This window comes from Grampus griseus (genome assembly GCF_964374135.1).
Source record: "Grampus griseus genome assembly, chromosome: 5".
In the NCBI taxonomy this organism is placed as follows: domain Eukaryota; kingdom Metazoa; phylum Chordata; class Mammalia; order Artiodactyla; family Delphinidae; genus Grampus; species Grampus griseus.
Window position 1 is genome coordinate 60650909 of NC_138998.1, and position 16561 is coordinate 60667469.

General features: G+C 40.2%; 1 protein-coding gene across 3 annotated transcripts in view; it reads right to left on the bottom strand.

Annotated features, from left to right (window-relative positions):
* The window catches only part of PARL (presenilin associated rhomboid like), a 64837-nt gene that overhangs the window by 18157 nt on the left and 30119 nt on the right, over positions 1-16561 (bottom strand). For 2 of the 3 annotated variants that reach the window (XM_082654556.1, XM_082654557.1), the window contains 2 exons: positions 1131-1226; positions 392-541 (listed from right to left, as the gene is read on the bottom strand). In XM_082654556.1, coding sequence (XP_082510682.1) covers positions 392-541; positions 1131-1226 — 246 coding nt within the window. Of the gene's footprint in view, positions 1-391; positions 542-1130; positions 1227-1489; positions 1958-16561 lie in introns of those variants that run through there. The other variant, XM_082654558.1, reaches the window with a different exon arrangement.

Sequence of the window (16561 nt, forward strand, 5' to 3'; positions counted from 1 at the left end):
GCTAATATATGCTTGCAACAAAGAATGAACTAATTCTTGACAATCTTATTGGATAGCTAATCGAAAGTTTTCTGAAAACTGAACGCACTTGGGAAATGAGCGTTAAGGTTATTTAACACAGATCCAGATGATTGAGGCAGCCCGGAAGTCTGGGAACCACTAATCTATAAAATGATGGGCCTGAGCTGAAGAAACCAAGGCCTAGGGAGATAAAAATGACATGCTTAAACACTACACCAGTTTGTATCCTTCTCTATATACAATCTGAGAAACAAATATGTACTGAGCACTTACGGAATATAGAATACGGCTATAATCATTCCCTTTGTCCCTTCTCCAGATAGGGGAGAACACTTATACTCTGAAAGGGCCTGAGATGAAAGCTTGTTACCTGCAGATAAGTACACTGCCATGAACTGCTCTTGACCGAGAATGTTCACTATGCTGGAGGAGAAGCTCCACAAGACGTACATATTTGCTGCCATGTGAAACAAGGAGAAATGACTGAACGTTGACAGCAACATTGGAGAACAAAGGACCTCTACAAGAGAAAGAAAAAGTCTTGTAATTGTGGAACACACAGCCAGTAAAAATGATCCATTTTAGATTTTTTCATTATTATTATGACATAAACATGAGAAACAAACCAGAGCTGGTTAAAAGATTGGATAAGATGGTTTAAGACAGCTTTTTACCACTTGAAAAATGCTATCTTAAATCTCAGAGATTTTCTACTTAGTAAGCAACCAATAAAGATTCTCAGGTCAATGAAAGCAACTTGTCCTATAGAAAAAGTTAGTTAGAAAAAAGAATTTGTAAATTATTTCAATTAAAGAAATAAAATTGTATATAATAGTCTCTTCAAAGAGTAAACTTGTAGTGATCACAGACCTTAAATCACTAAAAAATATTTAGATTATCTATTATGTGCAAAGTACATTTTAGGTGCCTTAACACAGCTGTAAGAGAAATGAGGTTCCTGTCCTCCAAGAGTTTACAGCCTATCCTCCAGATTTTGCTTACAATTATTGACAAGTAAATCATCTTTTTTACAGCACTTCAATTACCATAAAGCATATTTCTTCCATTTTACCTCTACCTCAAAATAAAATCACACAAGTTAGACTTACTTGAGGCTGGACTGGATGTGAAATATCTGATCATCGTCCGCTGTAGAGAAGGTACTCTCCACAAACAAAATACAAAAACATTTGCAGCTATGATACCTACAAAATAAACATTTATAATTTAGGGAAGTTAAAAATAAAAGCAAAGAAAGTCTGATCAAAAGTCCACCCAAGGGGGCTTCCCTAGTGGCGCAGTGGTTGAGAGTCTGCCTGCCGATACAGGGGACACGAGTTCGTGCCCCACTCCGGGAGGATCCCACATGCCGCGGAGCTGCTGGGCCCGTGAGCCATGGCCGCTAAGCCTACGCGTCCAGAGCCTGTACTCCGCAACAGGAGGCCACAATAGTGAGAGGCCCGCGTACCTCAAAAAAAAAAAAAAAAAGTCCACCCGAGGGACTTCCCTGGCAGTCCAGTGGCTGAGAATTCGTCTTCCAATGCAGGGGGGTGCACGTTCAATCCCTGGTCGGGGAGCTGGGATGCCACATGCCTCGCAGCCAAAACACCAAAAAACATAAAACAGAGGCAGTGTTGTAGCAAGTTCAATAAAGACTTTAAAAGTGGTCCACATCAAAAAAAAAAAAAAAAAAAAAAACTTAAAAAAAAAAAAGAAGTCCACCCAAATAAGATTTTCTACCACATTATTTAAGAGTATTATATACTTGGGGGGGCTGGGGGGAAGTAAGCTAAGAAAAGTAAGTGAAATCAATGTTTCTGAGTATCAAAACTGTCACAGGTTGGTAAAGTCAGAAAATTCCTGGAAAATGCTCTAGGAGCTAACTTCCTTCACTCAGATCCATATTTTACTCCTTCAGAACAGTTCACTCTTCTCAATAAATAATCAGATCTATAATTATTGCTTGAAAATGGCCAAGGCAAAGACAGAAGTAATGTACAGAATTAGGTTCTTTGGCCAAGAGTCAAAAAGCTACAGAACATCGCTTCTTTTTCCACAGGGAATGGTATGCTTCTTTAACTTCTGGACAGCTTGTGGAAACACCTATGGATCATCCATATAGGGACTTCCCCGGTGATCCAGCGGTTAAGATTTTGTGCTTCCACTGCAGGGGGCACGGGTTCAATCCCTGGTCAGGGAACTAGGATCCCAGGATCCCACATGCTGCTTGGCACGGCCAAAAAACTTTTTCAAAAAAGTCATCTGTGAAGATGAAGATCCACATGTCTGAGAAAAATGCTCATTAGATAAGAATTCAGTAATAGTCTGGAAGACTTTTGCAACTGCTTTTGAAAATATGTCTACATGTAGGAGTTGGGTGACTTTTATTTTTCTGCAAGAACTGATGTTGCTAGAACTACCACTAAATTGAGTAAGTTTATTTACTGCTAAAATGTGACTAGTTAATTTTAGGGAAGAAATTAAGTTATTCTTAAAAACTACAAATTTTAAAAAGATACATTAATTTTAGGTACCACAACTCCTTACACATAGTAGGCACTTATCTACTTGAATTAAAGAAATTTAAACATGTATTCACTCATCCTGTCTCTTTAGGCAACAGGCAACTAGCCCTTTCAACTTCTTCAATGATAATAAGGACTGATTCCAGCAACATTCTGGTAAAATAATTTATTTTAGAAGATATTCACTGTACAGACCCTGCCAGCTGCTACATCTTGGAGTTTTCCTTTGGCTCCCATATTTCTGCACTCTGTAAGACTCTCAGCCATCCACTGGTATTCCTAGTCTCTCTAGTTTTTGCTCTTCCACTTAAGAGTTAGAATCTATGAAAAATGGTAGTTTCCTTTCCAAAGACATTTTTTCCCATTTTAATATCTGAAATCAGGATGCATTTTACAATTGGTAGTGTGTCCAATGAACTGGTAGTATCTTTCCTTTCTTCATAGCACACTGAATGGTGTTTTACTGCATTTAACTGAACTGATCCTATCAATTTTATCAGATGCCCTACTAGTGAGGACTGTGACTGTGATTATGACAGCTATTTTACCATTTGTCTTTAGAAAAAAATTTTTTTATCTTTCTTTTCAAAAAAATTTCTTTTATTTTTGACTGTGTTGGGTCTTCGTTGCTACGCACTGGCTTTCTCTAGTTGCGGCGAGCAGGGGCTACTCTTCATTGCAGTGCGCGGGCTTATTGCGGTGGCTTCTCTTGTTCTGGACCATGGGCTCTATGCATACGGCTTCAGTAGTTGTGACATGCGGGCTCAGTAGTTGTGGCACACGGGCTTAGTTGCCCTGTGGCATGTGGGATCTTCCCAGACCAGGGCTCGAACCCGTGACCCTGCATTGGCAGGTGGATTCTTAACCACTGCGCCACCAGGGAAGCCCCCAGCATTTTTTTTTTTAAGAAAAATGGATAAATCTTGATAAGAACAGTGAGCTTTGAGGCATTCTGACCATCTTTAGTAAATAACTACAACTCTTTCCAAGATGGTGTGAGGAACAGTATTTATTTTTTAAAAAATGGGGAAAGGGATCATAAATAAGGTAAGTAAGAGCACTGTGTGTACATTCCAATGAGGAATCTGGAACCCTGGGCAGGGAAGGTGGGTAGGGCCTCCCCAGCTGCAGGAACAGATCTCAGGTGTTTATCATAAAAAGAAGTGAGCAGTGATGAGTATTGCCTGAGGTTCTTTAGTTTCTTTTGCAGAGTTAAACATCTTTACTAACCCAGAGACTCTTAGGTCTAGATTGTTGTACATAGTGTTTGGCATCTCAGGGTAAAAAAGAATTGAGAATAGTTTGGCCCAGATTTCCATGGTCATAAAGATAAGTCAGGGCTTTGCAGTTTGCTCCAGTTATGGTTCACTGCAAAGAAAGCAAGATGGGGCCCCATCCTGCCTGCTGAAAAATGGCAACTACTCTGCCTACTCTGCCAGTTCCACAGGCCACTTCCTGAAACCAGTGACACACAGCACTCAATTCCAAAAACTACAAGCACTACAGCACTGTAGAGAAGTAGAGAGCATCTCTGGCTGAAGAAATTACAACCAGGGAAAAGACTTGAAGGGAAAGATAACCAAAGATATCAAGGTTAACAGTAGCCAAAGAGTTAACATTGCCAAATTTTCAACCGAAACCTAAGAGGCCTTTTTGGTAAATTTGACAGAATATTGGTACTGGAACACACTGCAGTCAAACCCCTCACTTCATAGACCAGTGATCTACGATTAGGCAACCCATCAGTAAACAGCTGAACGTATATACCCAAATTATATACATGAACAACTATAATTCATTATAAAATACACTAACAAAAGAAGAGAGAAAGTAAAATGCAGATATTTTCTTCCCTGGTTATCCCATTTTGAAGGCCAATTATAGATGAGAAAACTGAGGCTCTAAGAGGCACAAGTTTTCAGAGAGCCAAATTCAGTGGCCAGAAGCCAGAATTCCTAATGTAGTGCTCTTTCTACTAGACAGCGACATGGGTAGCCAAGGGGATTTCTTTTGACCTTGGTCACTCTAGGACTTCAGATACCAGACAAGGGCTCCTTATATGGGGAATAGCATAGGTTGGTCCCCAGAGGCGAGTGAGCAGGAGGTGTGACAATCGTAGGCCTACTGAGGAAGCACTGCACACTGTCTGAAGGTAAGGATGAAGGAGCCCAGCAGGACTGCCTCTGTCCTATTTACACTATAACCTGGGCAAGAGGACTAATCTCTCAGCCTCAGTTTCCTCTTCTGTAAAATGAGGGTAATAAAATCAACCTCGAAGAGTTGAGTGATGATTAAATGAGAAAGCATGATTACATGTAGTGGTCACACAGAGACAACTCAATAAATAAAAATATGGTAGAAAGGGAATGGCCTTTTCAGGTCTGAATCCTAGGTATGTCACTTGAAGCTTTGTGGCATGTGGCATTTCACCGCCTTCATTTCAGTTTCCTCATTTGTAAAATGAGGATAATACTTGCTATACATCATAAAGGTTGTAGTGAGGCTTAAATAGATAGTAGATGCACCTAGTATGTAGATGCTCAAAGAAAATGGTTCCCTGCCCTCCTTCCTTCTCCTTTGAGAGGTAGAACTGCTTAGGGTCTCTGTTTGTATCTCCATTTAGGAGGAGGGTTACTTGCCTCCTCCTGACTCAATCATGTCTTGGACCAGCTTGGCACTACTGATTTGGGAAGGTCGCTGCTGCCTCAGTGCCTACCTTTACCAAAAGTGATGCACTGGATTCTATCAGCAAGAATAATGGAGTAAAGACCACCAAAAGTTCTGTCCTTCATAAAAGCAATGAAAAAATTGGCAAAAAATGTTAGAATCTACTTTTTTAGAACTCTGGTAACTAGCCAAAGGCTTGCTGCAAACCAGCATTTTTTTTTTTTTTTTTTTTTTTGGTGATACGCAGGCCTCTCACTGTTGTGGCCTCTCCCGTTGCGGAGCACAGGCTCCGGACACGCAGGCTCAGTGGCCATGGCTCACAGGCCCAGCCGCTCCGCGGCATGTGGGATCTTCCCGGACTGGGGCACGAACCCGTGTCCCCTGCATTGGCAGGCGGACTCTCAACCACTGCGCCACCAGGGAAGCCCCCAGCATTTTTTTTTTTTTAAGAAAAATGGATAAATCTTGATAAGAACAGTGAGCTTTGAGGCATTCTGACTTGCCCTAGTGCCACACCCCCCCCCCTTTCCAGATATGTTAGCCATGAAAATACACTTTCCCTGGCAGCCACCAGAGATAGCCGAATGGAGCTGAATCTCTTTCAAAGCCTTGCTCCCAAAGAATTATCATCATCTGGCCTATCTGATAATAGTTTCTTGGAAGACCCCAGTTGCAAGGATGTCTGTATTTGACGTGCCTGGGAGCTTAAGTACAAAATTCATTTCCCCAGGGGGCGTTTGTCAAAAGCAATTACAGGCAAGTGTTTAAGTTTGCAGCTGCCTGAGGTGATGGATAATAGAGATTAACAAAAATCTTAAAAGGAAAATATGAGGAGTGAGATGTCCATAGGGGCTCACAAAACCTCCAACATATTTCTGGGATCTAGAAAGCCACAAGAAGACAAAGTAGACTTTAAGACAGTATTTGTTACTAGAGACAAAGAATGCTATTATATAATGAAAAAAGGGTCAAAAAAAAATCTTGATATCCATGAAGAAGATATAACAATTACAAACATATATGCTTCTAACAGTAGAAACCCAAAATATATGAAGTAAAAATTGACAGAACTTAAGGGAAAAATAAATGACTCAGTAATAGCTGGAAGACTTCAATACCTCATTTGTAATAATGGATAAAATTAGATTACCAGCAAAGATGGAGAGACCTGAATACTATAAACAAACTAGACCTAACAGACACCTACAGAATACGCCACTCAACAGAATACAGTCTTCTCAAGTGCACGTGGAACATTATCCAGGATAGACCATATGTTCAGCCACAAAACAAGTCTCAATAAATTTCCAAACTGAAAATTTCAAAACTGAAATTATAAACAGTAGGTTCTGACAACAATGGAATAAAATTACAAGTCAATAATACATTTGTAAAATTCACAAATATGTGGAATTAACACACTCCTAAATAACCAATGGGTCAAAGAAGAAATCGCAAGGAAAATTCGGAAGTACTTTGCGATGAATGAAGACAAAAATATAACATACCTGCTATGAACTGAACTGTGTCCCCCGAAGATTCATATGTTGAAGCCTTAACTCCTAATGGGATGTATTTGGGGATGGGGCCTTAGGAGGTAATTAGATTTAGAGGAGGCTGAGGTAGGGCCTTCATGATGGGATTAGTGTCCTCATAACAGATACCAGAGAGCTTGCTCTTGCTCTCTCTACCTGCCATATGAAGACACAGCAAGGTGGCAGTCTACAAGCTAATAAAGTTCTCACCAGAAACGGACCATGCTGGCACGTTGATCTTAAACTTCTAGCCCCCAGACTGTGAGAAAATTAATTTCCGTTGTTTAAGCCACCTGATGTATGGGATTCTGTTTTGGCAGATCAAGCTAACTAAGACAACACTAAAACTTACAGGATACAGCAAAAACAGGGCTGTGAATGCCTACACTAAAAAAGATCTCTAAGCGGGTGCTTCCGGGAAGATGGCAGAAGAGTAAGACACGGAGATCACCTTCCTCCCCACAGATACACCAGAAATACATCTACACGTGGAACAACTCCTACAGAACACCTACTGAACGCTGGCAGAAGACCTCAGACCTCCCAAAAGAGGGGATTAAGAGCGCTGCTTAAAGGAGCTCCAGAGACGGGCGCGAGACGCGGCTAAAAGCGCAGACCGCAGAGACAGGCATGAGACACTAAGGCTGCTGCTGCCGCCACCAAGAAGCCTGTGTGCAAGCACAGGTCACTATCCACACCCCCCTTCCGGGGAGCCTGTGCAGCCCGCCACTGCCAGGTTCCCGGGATCCAGGGACAACTTCCCCGGGAGAACGCACGGCGTGCCTCAGGCTGGTGCAACGTCACACTGGCCTCTGCCGCCGCAGGCTCGCCACGCACTCCATGCCCCGCACTCCCCCCCCCCCCAACCCCGGCCTGAGCCAGAATCCCCGAATCAGCAGCTCCTTTAACCCCGTCCTGTCTGAGCAAAGAACACACGCCCTCCGGCGACCTACACGCAGAGCCGGGGCCAAATCCAAAGCTGAGGCCCTGGGAGCTGTGAGAACAAAGAAGAGAAAGGGAAATCTCTCCCAGCAGCCTCAGGAGCAGTGGATTAAAGCTCCACAATCAACCTGATGTACCCTGCATCTGTGGAATACCTGAATACACAACGAATCATCCCAAATTGAGGAGGTGGACTTTGAGAGCAAGATTTATGATTTCTTCCCCTTTTCCTCTTTTTGTGAATGTGTATGTGTATGCTTCTCTGTGAGATTTTGTCTGTATAGCTTTGCTTCCACCATTTGTCCTACGGTTCTAACCGTCCGTTTTTGTTTTTCATCCTTAATTATTTTTTTATTTTAATAACTTTTTCATATTTTATATTATTTTATTTTACTTTATCTTCTTTCTTTCTCTTTTTCCTTCCTTCCCTCCTTCCTTCCTCCCTCCCTCCCGACCTCCTTCCTTCCTTCCTTCCTTTCTTTCTTATCGACCAATTCTTTCTTTCTACTTTTCCTCCCTTTTATTCTGAGCCCTGTGGATGAAAGGCTCTTGGTGCTGCAGCCAGAAGTCAGTGCTGTGCCTCTGAGGTGGGAGAGCCAACTTCAGGACACTGGTCCACAAGAGACCTCCCAGCTCCACATAATATCAAACGGCGAAAATCTCCCAGAGATCTCCATCTCAACACCAGCACCCAGCTTCACTCAACGACCAGCAAGCTACAGTGCTGGACATCCTATGCCAAAAAACTAGCAAGACAGGAACACAAACCCACCCATTAGCAGAGAGGCTGCCCAAAATCATAATAAGTCCACAGACATCCCAAAACACACCACCAGACGTGGACCTGCCCACCAGAAAGACAAGATCCAGCCTCATCCACCAGAACTCAGGCACTAACTAGTCCCCTCCACCAGGAAGCCTACACAACCCACTGAACCAACCTTAGCCACTGGGGACAGACACCAAAAACAATGGAAACTATGAACCTGCAGCCTGCAAAAAGGAGACCCCAAACACAGTAAGATAAGCAAAATGAGAAAACAGAAAAACACACAGCAGATGAAGGAGCAAGATAAAAACCCACCAGACCTAACAAATGAAGAGGAAATAGGCAGTCTACCTGAAAAAGAATTCAGAATAATGATAGTAAAGATGATCCAAAATCTTGGAAATAGAATAGACAAAATGCAAGAAACATTTAACAAGGACCTAGAAGAACTAAAGATGAAACAAGCAACGATGAACAACACAATAAATGAAGTTAAAAATACTCTAGATGGGATCAATAGCAGAATAACTGAGGCAGAAGAATGGATAAGTAACCTGGAAGATAAAATAGTGGAAATAACTACTGCAGAGCAGAATAAAGAAAAAAGAATGAAAAGAGCTGAGGACAGTCTCAGAGACTTCTGGGACAACATTAAATGCACCAACATTCGAATTATAGGGGTTCAAGAAGAAGAAGAGAAAAAGAAAGGGACTGAGAAAATATTTGAAGAGATTATAGTTGAAAACTTCCCTAAAATGGGAAAGGAAAAGTTAATCAAGTCCAGGAAGCACAGAGAGTTCCATACAGGATAAATCCAAGGAGAAATAAGCCAAGACACATATTAATCAAACTATCAAAAATTAAATACAAAGAAAACATATTAAAAGCAGCAAGGGAAAAACAACAAATAACACACAAGGGAATCCCGATAAGGTTAACAGCTGATCTTTCAGCAGAAACTCTGCAAGCCAGAAGGGAGTGGCAGGACATATTTAAAGTGATGACAGAGAAAAACCTGCAACCAAGATTACTCTACCCAGCAAGGATCTCATTCAGATTTGATGGAGAAATTAAAGCCTTTACAGATAAGCAAAAGCTGAGAGAGTTCAGCACCACCAAACCAGCTCTACAACAACTGCTAAAGGATCTTCTCTAGGCAAGAAACACAAGAGAAGGAAAAGACCTACAATAACGAACCAAAACAATTAAGAAAATGTGAATAGAAACATACATATCGATAATTACCTTAAATGTAAATGGACTAAATGCTCCCTCCAAAAGACACAGATTGACTGAATGGATACAAAAACAAGACCCATGTATTTGCTGTCTACAAGAGACCCACTTCAGACCTAGAGACACATACAGACTGAAAGTAAGCAGATGGAAAAAGATATTCCATGCAAATGGAAACCAAAAGAAAGCTGGAGTAGCAATTCTCATCAGACAAAATAGACTTTAAAATAAAGACTATTACAAGAGACAAAGAAGGACACTACATAATGATCAAGGGATCAATCCAAGAAGAAGATATAACAATTGTAAATATTTATGCACCCAACATAGGATCACCTGAATACATAAGGCAAATACTAACAGCCATAAAAGGGGAAATCGACAGTAACACATTCATAGTAGGGGACGTTAACATCCCACTTTCACCAATGGACAGATCATCCAAAATGAAAATAAATAAGGAAAAACAAGCTTTAAATGATACATTAAACAAGATGGACTTAACTGATATTTATAGGACATTCCATCAAAAAACAACAGAATACACATTTTTCTCAAGTGCTCATGGAACATTCTCCAGGACAGATCATATCTTGGGTCACAAATCAAGCCTTGGTAAATTTAAGAAAATTGAAATTGTATCAAGTATCTTTTCTGACCACAATGCTATGAGACTAGATATCAATTACAGGAAAAGATCTGTAAAAAATACAAACACATGGAGGCTAAACAATACACTACTTAATAACGACGTGCTCACTGAAGAAATCAAAGAGGAAATAAAAAAATACCTAGAAACAAATGACAATGGAGACACGACGACCCAAAATCTATGGGATGCAGCAAAAGCAGTTATAAGAGGGAAGTTTACAGCAATACAATCCTACCTTAAGAAACAGGATCTCGAATAAACAACCTACCCTTGCACCTAAAGCAATTAGAGAAAGAAGAACAAAAAACACCCAAAGTTAGCAGAAGGAAAGAAATCATAAAAATCAGATCAGAAATAAATGGGGCTTCACTGGTGGGACAGTGGTTGAGAGTCTGCCTGCCGATGCAGGGGACATGGGTTCCTGCCCTGGTCCGGGAAGATCCCACATGCCGCAGAGTGGCTGGGCCCGTGAGCCATGGCCTCTGAGACTGCGCGTCCAGAGCCTGTGCTCCGCAACGGGAGAGGCCACAGCAGTGAGAGGCCGCATACCGCAAAAAAAAAAACAAAAAAAAGAAAAAAGAAAGAAATGAAAAATAAAAGAAGGAAACGATAGCAAAGATCAATAAAACTAAAACCTGGTTCTTTGAGAAGATAAACAAAATTGATAAACCATTAGCCAGACTCATCAAGAGAAAAAGGGAGAAGACTCAAATCAATAGAATTAGAAATAAAAAAGGAGAAGTAATAACTGACACTGCAGAAATACAAAAGATCATGAGAGATTACTACAAGCAACTCTATGCCAATAAAACGGACAATCTGGAAGAAATGGACAAATTCTTAGAAAGGCACACCTGCCAAGACTGAATCAGGAAGAAATAGAAAATATGAACAGACCAATCACAAGCACTGAAATTGAAACTGTGATTAAAAATCTTCCACCAAACAAAAGCCCAGGACCAGATGGCTTCACAGGCGAATTCTATCACACATTTAGAGAACATCTAACACCTATCCTTCTCAAAATCTTCCAAAATATAGCAGAGGGAGGAACACTCCCAAACTCATTATACGAGGCCACCATCACCCTGATACCAAAACCAGACAAGGATGTCACAAAGAAAGAAAAGTACAGGCCAATATCACTGATGAACAAAGATGCAAAAATCCTCAACAAAATACTAGCAAACAGAATGCAACAGCACATTAAAAGGATCATACACCATGATCAAGTGGGGTTTATTCCAGGAATGCAAGGATTCTTCAATATATACAAATCAATAAAGGTGATACACCATATTAACAAATTGAAGGAGAAAAACCATATGATCATCTCAACAGATGCAGAGAAAGCTTTCGACAAAATTCAACACCCATTTATGATAAAAACCCTGCAGAAAGTAGGCACAGAGGAAACTCTCCTCAACATAATAAAGGCCAATATGACAAACCCACAGCCAACATCGTCCTCAATGGTGAAAAACTGAAAGCATTTGCACTAAGATCAGGAACAAGACAAGGCTGCCCACTCTCAGCAATCTTATTCAACATAGTTTTGGAAGTTTTAGCCACAGTAATCAGAGAAAAGGAAATAAAAGGAATGCAAATTGGAAAAGAAGAAGTAAAGCTGTCACTCTTTGCAGATGACATGATACTATACATAGAGAATCCTAAAGATGCTACCAGAAAACTACTAGAGCTAATCAATGAATTTGGTAAAGTAGCAGGATACAAAATTAATGCACAGAAATCTCTAGCATTCCTATACACTAATGATGAAAAATCTGAAAGTGAAATCAAGAAAACACTCCCATTTACCATTGCAACAAAAAGAATAAAATATCTAGGAATAAACCTACCTAAGGAGACAAAAGTCCTGTATGCAGAAAATTATAAGACACTGACGAAAGAAATTAAAGATGATACAAATAGACGGAGAGATATACCATGTTCTTGGACTGGAAGAATCAACATTGTGAAAATGACTCTACTACCCAAAGCAATCTACACATTCAATGCAATCCCTATCAAATTACCACTGGCATTTTTCACAGAACTAGAACAAAAAATTTCACAATTTGTATGGAAACGCAAAAGACCGCAAATAGCCAAAGCAATCTTGAGAAAGAAAAACGGAACTGGAGGAATCAGGCTCCCTGACGTCAGACTATACTACAAACCTATAGTAATCAAGACAGTATGGTAGTGGCACAAAAACAGAAATATAGATCAACGGAACAGGATAGAAAGCCCAGAGATAAACCCACGCACATATGGTCACCTTATCTTTGATAAAGGAGGCAGGAATGTACAGTGGAGAAAGGACAGCCTCTTCAATAAGTGGTGCTGGGAAAACTGGACAGATACATGTAAAAGTATGAGATTAGATCACTCCCTAACACTATACACAAAAATAAGCTCAAAATGGATTTAAGACCTAAATGTAAGGCCAGACACTATCAAACTCTTAGAGGAAAACATAGGCAGAACACTCTATGACATAAATCACAGCAAGATCCTTTTTGACCCATCTCCTAGACAAATGGAAATAAAAACAAAAATAAACAAATGGGACCTAATGAAACTTCAAAGCTTTTGCACAGCAAAGGAAACCATAAACAAGACCAAAAGACAACCCTCAGAATGGGAAAAAATATTTGCAAATGAAGCAACTGACAAAGGATTAATCTCCAAATTTTATAAGCAGCTCATGCAGCTTAATAACAAAAAAACAAACAACCCAATCCAAAAATGGGCAGAAGATCTAAATAGACATTTCTCCAAAGAAGATATACAGACTGCCAACAAACACAGGAAAGAATGCTGAACATCATTAATCATTACATAAATGCAAATCAAAACTACAATGAGGTATCATCTCACACCAGTCAGAATGGCCATCATCAAAAAATCTAGAAACAATAAATGCTGGAGAGGGTGTGGACAAAAGGGAACCCTCTTGAACTGTTGGTGGGAATGTAAATTGATACAGCCGCTGTGGAAAACAGTATGGAGGTTCCTTAAAAAACTACAAATAGAACTACTATATGACCCAGCAATCCCACTACTGGGCATATACCCTGAGAAAACCATAATTCAAAAAGAGTCATGTACCAAAATGTTCACTGCAACTCTATTTACAATGACTGGAGATGGAAACAACCTAAGTGTCCATCATTGGATGAATGGATAAAGAAGATTTGACACATATATACAACGGAGTATTACTCAGCCATAAAAAGAAACAAAATTGAGCTATTTGTAATGAGGTGGATAGACCTAGAGTCTGTCATACAGAGTGAAGTAAGTCAGAAAGAGAAAGACAAATACCGTACGCTAACACATATATATGGAATTTAAGAAGAAAAAAACGTCATGAAGAACCTAGGGGTAAGACAGGAATAAAGACACAGACCTACTAGAGACTGGACTTGAGGATATGGGGAGGGGGAAGGGTAAGCCGTGACAAAGCAAGAGAGAGACATGGACATATATACACTACCAAACGTGAAATAGATAGGTAGTGGGAAGCAGCCACATAGCACAGGGAGATCAGCTCGGTGCTTTGTGACCGCCTGGAGGGGTGGGATAGGGAGGGTGGGAGGGAGGGAGATGCAAGAGGGAAGAGATATGGGAACATATGTATAACTGATTCACTTTGTTGTCAAGCAGAAACTAACACACCATTGTAAAGCAATTATACTCCAATAAAGATGTAAAAAAAAAAAAGATCTCTAAGCAATAACCTAAGGTTCCACTTTAATAAACTAGGAGGAAAAAAAGAGCAAAGTAAACCCAAAGCAAGCAGAAGGGAATAATAAAGAGTCTGGATAAAGGAAGTAGAGAATAGAAAAACAGAGAAAAATCAATGAAACTGAAAGTTGGTTCTTTGAAATGATCAACAAAATTGACAAACCTTTAGCTAGACTGACAAAGAAAAGAAGAAAAGACTCAAAATCACTAAAATCAGGAAAGAAAGCAGAGTGATACCACTTACCTTACAGAAATAAAAAGGATTCTAAGAAAAATTTAAAAAAACCAAAAAAAAAAAAAAAAAGGATTCTAAGGATACTATGAACAATTATATACCAACAAATGAGAACAACGTAGATGAAATTGACAAATTTCTGGAAAGACACAAAGCACTGAAACCGACTCAAGAAGGAATACAGAATCTGAATAGGCCTTTTTTTTTTTTTGGCGTACGCGTGACCCTCACTGCTGTGGCCTCTCCCGTTGCGGAGCACAGGCTCCTGATGTGCAGGCCCAGCGGCCACGGCTCACGCGCCCAGCCGCTCCACAGCATGTGGGATCCTCCTGGACCGGGGCACGAACCCATGTCCCCTGCATTGGCAGGCGGACTCTCAACCACTGCGCCACCAGGGAAGCCCTGAATAGGCCTTTTTTATAGGTAAAGAGATTGAATTAATAATCAAAAAACTTCCCATAAAGAAAAGCCCAAGACCAGATAGCTTTATTAGTATACTACTTCCCTAGAGCTGCTATAATAAATTACCACAAACTCAGTGGCTTAAAAGAACAGAAATGTATTCTCTTACAGTTCTCGAGGTTAGAAATTTGAAATCAAATTGTCAGCTACGTCATGCTTCCTTATGACTCTAGGGAAGACTCCTTCCTTCCTTCTTCCTAGATTCTGGTAGCTCTCGGCATTGCTTGGCTTATAGCAGCATCACTCCAGTCTCTGCCTCCATCTCTTCACAGGGCCTCCTTTTCGGCATGTGCCTTTTTGTCCTATTCTCTTGTTATAAGGACACAAATCTTTGGATTTAGGGCCTACCTTAATCTAGTATGATCTCACTATTTCAATTAAGATAACACTGAGTTTCTGGGTTACCTTATTTCAAATAACACTGAGTTTCTGGGTGGACATGAATTCTGGGGAACACTATTCAACTTACTACAACTGATGAATTATAGCAAACATAAAGGAGAATCAACATCAATTCTTTTCAAACTCTTCCAAAAAACAGAAAAGAAAGAAACATTTCTCAACTCATTCTATGCAGCCAGTATTACCTTGACATCAAAACCAGACAAAGACATCACAAGAAAACGACCAATATCCTTTATGAACACAGATGGAAAATCCTCAAGAAAATACTACCAAAGCAAATCCAGCAGAATATAAGAAATTATAAACAATGACCAAGTGGAATTTATTCAGAAAGGCAAAATTGGTTCAACATATAATAATCAATGTAATAGTCCATATTAACAAAGTTGGAAGACTCACAATTACCAGTTTGAAAACTTAAAAGTACAAATCTACAGTAATCAAGACAGTATGTCATAAGGATACACATATAGACCAATAGAATAGAATTGAGAGTTCAGAAGTACATCCATACATCTATGTCAGCTGGTTTCTTTTTTTACTGTGGTCCCAAGACAATTCAATGGGAAAAGAATAGTCTTTTTAACAAATGGTGCCAGAGCAAGTAGATATCCACCAGCAAAAGAATGAATATGGACACCTTCCTCAAACTGAATACAAACGTTAATTCAAAATGAATCAAAGACCTAAATGTAAAAGCTAAAACTATAAAATCTTAGAAAAAAACATAGGTGTAAATTTTTGTGACCATGGATTACGCCACAGTTTTCTTGATATATAACACTTAAAGCACAATAAAATAAAAAAGATAAAATGGATTTCATTAAAAAGTTCATGCTGGGGCTTCCCTGGTGGCGCAGTGGTTGGGAGTCCGCCTGCCGATGCAGGGGACATGGGTTCGTGCCCCGGTCCGGGAGGATCCCACATGCCGCCGAGCGGCTGGGCCCATGAGCCATGGCCGCTGCGCCTGCGCGTCCGGAGCCTGTGCTCCGCAACGGGAGAGGCCACAACGGTGAGAGGCCCGCGTACCGCAAAAAAAAAAAAAAAAAAAGTTCATGCTGCAAAGAACACTATTGAAGTGATGACAGCCCATAGAATAGGAAAAAATATTTGCAAATCATATATCTAATAAATGTCTAGTATCCAGAATATATAAAGAACTCTTACAACTCAACAAAAAGACAACTCAAAAAATGGACAAAGTGGGACTTTCCGGGTGGTCTAGTGGTTAGGACTCTGCACTTCCACTACAGGGGGCGTGGGTTCGACCCCTGGTCAGGGAACTAAGATCCCACTTGACATGTGGCACAGCCAAAAATATAAAATAAAATAAACAAAGGATTTAAACAGACATTTCTC